This window comes from Aplysia californica, unplaced genomic scaffold, assembly GCF_000002075.1.
Source record: "Aplysia californica isolate F4 #8 unplaced genomic scaffold, AplCal3.0 scaffold00002, whole genome shotgun sequence".
Classification (NCBI taxonomy): Eukaryota; Metazoa; Mollusca; class Gastropoda; order Aplysiida; family Aplysiidae; genus Aplysia; species Aplysia californica.
In genome coordinates this window covers 3538028-3545312 of record NW_004797272.1, presented here as the reverse complement: position 1 = coordinate 3545312, position 7285 = coordinate 3538028, and the positions used below count along the sequence as shown (strand labels likewise).

The 7285-nt window shown below is 41.9% G+C and overlaps 1 protein-coding gene across 3 annotated transcripts in view; it reads left to right on the top strand.

The window, feature by feature from the left end:
* The window catches only part of LOC101861474 (WD repeat-containing protein 93), a 52650-nt gene that overhangs the window by 44405 nt on the left and 960 nt on the right, over window positions 1-7285 (top strand). For all 3 annotated transcript variants that reach the window (XM_005089021.3, XM_005089020.3, XM_005089022.3), the window contains one exon: window positions 7265-7285. This exon is cut by the window's right edge. In XM_005089021.3, coding sequence (XP_005089078.1) covers window positions 7265-7285 — 21 coding nt within the window. The remainder of the gene's footprint in view (window positions 1-7264) is intronic.

The following is a 7285-nucleotide window of genomic DNA, read 5'->3' as shown; positions in this document are numbered from 1 at the left end:
CCCCTATCTTCGAAACCTTCCTCCTTTCCTCCTCCTCCTCGTGCTTATCCCCCTTCCTATTCGTCCATTTTCTCCTTTACCTCCTCACCTTCTTCCTGGCCGTCGTAGTCTTTCTCTTCTTTCTCCCCTTCCTCTCCCCTCTTTTCGTGCTAGCCGTAGGAAGAAAGCAGGGAGGAGCTGGAACAAAAGCAGCAGCATCACTACTAGTATTAGTACCGGTACTATTAGTTGTGAGTGTAGTGGTGCTGATGCAGATGTGTCGATAGTTTTGTAAAAGTACTGACTGCCAGTCCCCCTCCTCTTCCTCCTCCTTCTCCCCTTCCTCCTCCTCCTCTTCCTCCTCCTCTCTCTTCCCCCCCCCCTCAGACTCCTCCTTGCCCCTTCTCCTCCTCCTCCTCTTCCAACTCCTACTGTTCACCTCCCTCTATCTTACACCTTCTATTCCGCTAACTCCTCCTTCTCTTCCTCCAGTTTTACCTCATCTTGCTTCTCTTCTTCTTCTCCACCACCCCCTGTCTTCTCCCCCATTTTCCCCCTCTCGTTCTCTTCTCGTTCTCTTCTCGTTCTTTTCTTCCTCACCTCCATTTTTCTTTCACCTCATCCCCTTTTCCTCCCCTCTTCTGTCTCTAGTCCCCCCCCCCCCCCCCGGGGCTCTTCCATTCGCATCTCCTCCTCTTTTTCCTCCTCCTCTTCCTCTTCCTCCTCATCCCTATTCTCTTTCTCTTCCTACACGTCTTTCTCCTCCTTATGCACACCCTCTTCCTCCTCATCCTTATTGTCTTCATCATCATCCTTATCTTCTTCCACCTTCCTCTCCGTCTTTCCTTTCTCCTACTCCCCTTCACTATTTTAACTCCTCCTCATCCATTTCATATTGGGCGTTTCTACTTCTCGATGAATGAATCTCATTGCTGCTAATAGTGTTGATAGGGACATTAAACCTATATCTTTTTACACTCCCCACACCGTCTCTGTAACCCAACGTGCTTGTCGATCAACTCCCAGCTTTTAACGTTTGCCATAAAGGAATTAATTCGAAACCATAACTGTTACACTGAGACATGTTTTCCGTTTGCTGGCTACCATTGGAAAACTGAACGTTGACAATTACATGGAAAATAACCCCACTAATAAACTTGTTTTGTTTGCATCTCACTTGAATGGAAGGGACGATGACATCTAAATACATGTAGCTTGTACTATGGTTGTTCTGAGCACAGGTTTGGCTTCTCTATGGTAAATCCAATCAACATATTATTATTCAGACGTTTTCGTATTCGTTTTCGTATGTTTTTTTGTGGGTTTTTTTTTTTTTTTTTTTTTTTTTTGGGGGGGGGGTCGCCCACTCGCACACCCACACAACACCTCATTATTAGACACGGTGTCGATATTATGATATGTTGTAAGTCTTATTAGTATTTCTAAATATAGCGTTGTCTCTTTGCGCACTTCTTCTCGGACTTACTTGGCCTACAACGCCCCTTTTAGGGCTGAGAAACGAGTCGCTTTAGCAAATAGCGGATAATATGTTTGTGCACCTCTTCGGCGATTAAGTGTGTTATGAACCGCATCGGCAAATGGGTTAGAACCACTTCAACAAATGGGTGCACCCACTTCGGCAAACGGGTCAGGAAAGAGAGTTTAAGAATCTGAATTCGGATAATGTTTCAATGGGAATTATCCGGTTATCCGGATTTGCCCACCACTAGCCCCTTTAGGGTTTCTGCTCTCCGTAGGGCTACATGTGGCTCGGCTTCACATCATGTAAGACATTTTCGTATGCTTTTATCTAACCTTATTAGAAACGAGGAAGGAGTAGGCCGAGAACAATCTGTTTGGAGAACCTAAACAAATGGGGCACAGGGAAAGATCAGGGAAACGTAGCCTTTGTTAGAGCATCCGAGCAAAGGAATGAATGGAGAACCATAATTGCCGGTGCCTGTCGCAGATCTTGCACTGGATGATGATGATGATGATGATGATGATGATGATGATGATGATGATGATGATGATTTTTTTTTCGTTTCCTTAATGGGCCTGACGGACTTCACGAAGAAATCTTCGAGCGAGAGCGAGGCTCTTTTTCGGCTCCATTGTCAATATGCTTAGCGGCACCTCCACTGATGATGATGATGATGATTATGATGATGATGATGATGATGATGATGATGATGATGATAAGAAGGGGATTGGGGGTGGAGTTGTTCAGAAGACTTTTAGTGGGGCCTAGAGAACAATAGGAGGAACTGAGAAAAAAACCCAAATCAGTCGTCTCTGGGATCTGAAACCTTAATATTTTCTCGAGATGGTGAAGTTCTAAAACCTGAGCTTTCGCCTTAGCATCCCCCTGACTGCTTGCTTGGAGATTTTATTTCTGACGGGTTTTCACTAGGTCATACTGTCTTTCTTTTTCTTTCTTTTTTTTTTTAAAGGGGAGGGGGGCTACACCTGAAGGCTTTCTCGCTTATTACTGGACCGAATTTTACCAAATTTCACACAAATAACAAGCATAGCAAGGAGTGTTAAAATCCGCTATCAAATTTGAGAAAAAAGTTTAATTTCCATGGGTACGGTGGCCATATTGGATTTTTTTGACATGTCTTACGTAATGAATACCGCACTTACTGCTCATAGAAATTGATTGGGGGTTTTTTGCATGCGTGTTCACAAACATTAAATCTAAAAATGTGTCTGTTGGGTTTTTTTTCGTAAACGAATTAGAAACATTTTTATGAATTTTTTTTCTGAGGTAGTATTCAAGTTTGCAAAACATCCGTGAAAATCCACACTCAAGACGCTCCCAACAAAAATCTATTCCATATATCAAAAATTCAACCGACAGATTTTTAGTATTACATCTTTTCTTCGTTCTGTGAAAATTTCATGATGATTGGATAAGAAATGGTGGAGTTATTCAAAAAAGTATAGAGAAAAGTAGCGTTTTGAGAAAACGGCCGATAAAGAAAAATAAAACATTGACTTTATATGAGGAAATGGTGGTGACAAACATGCCCGGTATGGGAAGGAATGAGGTTTTTGGGGGGACATTTTGCAATGAAATAGTTGTAGGAGAGGGCGAGGAATCTAGAAATGACTACAACTCAAATTCCATAATTTTGAGCCGAATCGGGACTTTGGGGGTGTAGCCTCCCCCCCCCCCCCCCTAAGTTTTATTTTTTTAATCGTTTGTCTGCGTTGCAAGCGTGTGCCTACCTATCTGTTTCAATATCCTTCACAGCGGTAATGAAACCAATCGCATGGGAGATTGGCAGGCGCTTTTGTGTGGTTTACTCCTTCTTTCCAATCAAACATTAAAATTTTACTGTGCTTGAGTCTACTTTCCTCCTTCTTTTCTTTGTATGTTACTATACTCTTCAGTGACACCTCTAATCTTCTTCACTTATATGAGCCATTTTGTGCTGCCAGTGCCGTAAAACTCTTGCCAAAACTAAACCAATTTCTTCGGTTTTTCCAAACTACACGACTATCATTTTCAGTCGGTGTGTCAGATTCGGCTGAAATCAAATTGCTTTCATCGATTGTTTAGCACGTAGCCCATTGTTCTTCGTGGTGGGTTCTCTATCTCCTCTCATTTTATGACCGAATCTACCCACGGTCTGTGGCCATATTATTATTACTGTTTTATTTTGTGACCAAAAAAAACAAAAAACCTTTTAACCTTTTCTCGGTTTCCTTCCCGAGTGGTTGATCTACTATTTCTCATTTTCCTTCGCGGGTGGTTGGAGGGCGGCACTGATAGATCCTACATCTGTACTTTCCCTTCGTTGTTTCTGCATGTCTGTCTTACTCCCCCCCCCCCCCCAAAGCACTGGATGGCCATTATTGTGTGAATGTGCTTCTCTTTCCTCAAACAAACGTATTATGTTGTGCCTTACTGTGCACCGTTTCGAGGCGTCTTCGTGTACTTGTGAGAGGCAACTGGATAAACTAGTTTGATATAGTGTGGGTTTTTTTGTTATTTGGGGTTTTTTTCGGGAGGGGGGGGGGATAGCGTGGTCTTTTCCCCATGCTTTGTGTCAATTTGTTTTCATTTCCTTAAATTCCCCGTTAAAGATGGCTGTGAGTGAGTGTATGGTTGGCGAGTGCTGCGCTGTGGTTGGCACCTTCTTTGTTATCAAACATCTATGGTCCTTATTTCTCCTTCTTTTCTTTGTATCTTACTCTTGAATAGTAACACCTCTAATTTTGGGCACTTAAATTACTTTTTTGTGTTGGAAGTGCCGTAAAATGCTTACTTATACGAAACGTAATTGCTGTGATCGAGCCGACTCAGTTCAGGCAACAATTCATTTGGAATTTTATTTACTTGCCAAGTGTTCCACCGGCAACTATAGTATAGTAGACAGTCACTTGTTTTGCCATTGCACGCAGGAGAATTAATCTCGAACATCTTGGTCTTTCTGCTTTGACTTTGTATCCCTCTCAGCCTACGTTGAAAGGGTCGGAGCCCACCATGATCTCAAGTGTGTTGATGTGAGCGTAAAACACCCGCATTATAAAAATGTAATGCTGTTGGGCCTCTCATTTTGTCTCTGTCAGTCTATAAGTATTACCACTTCCGCGCTTCCTTTTAGCTCCAACTCACTATTGGCTAGTGGGTGGCTGGAGGCTGCATTTGGTTTGTCCAGCTCCGCCCCCCCCCCCCCCCCCGTCTCTCTCTCTCCCTCTTTCTCTCGCTCTCTCTCTCTCTCTCTCTCTCTCTCTCTCTCTCTCTCTCTCTCTCTCTCTTGTTTATGTCTGCCTTGCTGTTCCCCAGCATTGAACGGCCTTTTGTCGTGTTGATTTTACTCTAACTAAAATTCGGTCAATAAACTCCAACTAAAAAAGGGTCCCCAATCCTGGACTATAGGACGCTTTTTAGGACAACGCAGTTGTAAACCAGGGATAACAATAAGAACAAAACGACACATTATTAATGCAGTCCCTAATGAGTCAAAGACGCCATGTTACGTTTAAATTTTCATCGTTCACCACCGCTATTCGATTGGGTTTGAACTAGGATAAAGACAAAACCTTGTATCTTCTGATGGGTGTTTGAAGATCGTCTGTGTTAAGTTTATTGATTTTTCTTCGCTCTGCGTTATTTTACCTTGTATCTATTTCTCCATGAGCTTCTCATCTTTCCGGGACCAGTCCAGTCCTTTTTGCATGTACCGCAACCCCACCCCCACCCCCGGCTCTGAAGTGTCTTTAGGCCATTCCCATTTCTCGTTCTTATGCACAGTAGAATTGTAAATGGGCTGATTCAACAATGCCATGCTCATAACTGTGCCTGAATTACAACAGGGAACTGCTGCTTTTTGTTTCCTTATTCTTACTATCGTCATTTTCCTCTACTTCTTTTGTATGTTTGTCACACTCTTATGACCTGCTATTTTCGGGGTGCGTTGAAAGTCAAAACAGACTTTGTGCTGTTGAAGCTAGAGAAGTGAGCAGAGTAACCCCGATTCCCTGTAAAGACGTCTTTGTTGACATCCACCCCTTGGCGCTCATATGACCTTATGCAGTTGCAAGTGCCGCAAAACCTCTACTAAATAATAATAAAAAGCATGTACCGTAATTTGATCTCCTCCTGAAAGTTTAATTCCAACACCCAAAAATTGGTAAAGCCAAATTCCAATCCCCCATTCTTAAAAGAAGTTAACGTTTTTCTCACATGGCGTCACGGCCATCAAAATGTGGTCCCATCGAGAGTGGAGACCCTAAATATGCACACCGGGTCGAGTAAGTTCCAAATGGAGGGATCAAGTTTACTTTAATGAAAGTTATAAAATAGTTCACGGCCTGATTTAGTGGGTGATTGGACGATGCCATTGGTAGCTCTTTCTTTTCTCATTTTCTTTCGCTCTTCATTTTCTATGTGTCGTTCTTGCTTTTTTCTGTGCACTTACATTGATTACAGTTATTGTGTGTATGTTTGGTAGGTGCTCTAGTGTGGTTTGCTCCTTGTTTCCTACCAAATATCTATCGTCCTTATCTCCCCCCCCCATCTTTTTGTGTTTGTCTCTTTCTCTTCTAATACCTCTAATCTTAGGCACACGTATGACTTTCTTGTGTTGCAAGTGCCGTAAAACTCTTATTAAAACAAACTTAGGATAATGACAATTATTGTGCCGATTGGTCTGCTCTATTCAGATGGAAGCGTCCTTTGAAATTGCTGACTTGGGGTCAAACTGTGAAATCTGAGATGGCATTTTATTAGTGAAGTTGAACCATTTCTGTGTCTTAAAATAAAACAAAATGAAAGGAATATTTAGAAACCTCTTATTTGTGTCATAAATACAATTGCCTTTGAGAACATGAAAATGCTCAAACATTTGGAAAATTTCTGCAACAAGCAGACACTTTTCTTCTCTAAACGACAGTTAGGTGTAGGGTTTTTTTCTGCAAATTTGTTATATTACATTGTTTAAAATCCCATTTGCCTGAAACTTTTGGGAAACATTTGCTACATACAAGCATAGTTGCCCACAGAAGAATATTAGAAAGCTGTTTTTAAAAAGAAATTGTTTACAACAGACTGGGTGTCCCAGGAAGTTGAGATTGTTTTAGAAGGCTCTCAGGTCTGCTGGGGTAATAGTATAGATTGTGAAGCGCCTAGAGTTTGCTGTTGAGCGGGTATTTGCGCTATACAAATGCTATCTATTATTATTATTAAACTCAGTACGTCGGTAAAATTCCACACAAAAAAACTGTTTTTGTTTGAAACGTATCTCAAAATCATAATGTGTGGATCTATGGATGTTTATAATAAGCACAGGTACATTCTCGCCAAATTTGGAGAAACTCGGTTCAAAAATATATAAAAGCGTTAGAGATATATTCATGTTGGGTTTTTTCCAGAAGGCCGCAGTTTCCTTAGAAATTGAAGCAAGCAGGCATACACCAGAGAGCAAATTTTTATGTAAGGATTTAAGTCTTATAGATTTTATTTCAGGTTCTCAGCTTAGAAAATGAGCCTCAGGGGTCAGCCCTGTCCTTTCTCAAACGTCTGTTGGCGTCTGTGGTGTAGCAGTAAGGTTCATCGCCGTGGCATACAAAAGGCCAGCGTTCGATACTAGTGTGGGGAGAATTTTTTTAGACTGTGTCGATTGTTCTGCTTGGACGTTGTATCCCTCTCATTCTGGGTTGGCCGTGGCAGGCAGGGTCAAAGCCCGCCCCCGAAATGATTTCAATTGTGGCATGAGACATTAAACGCATTACAATAAAAAATGTATTTCAAATGTCTAATTTTTATCTCCAGGCACCCTCGTCCATCCATTCA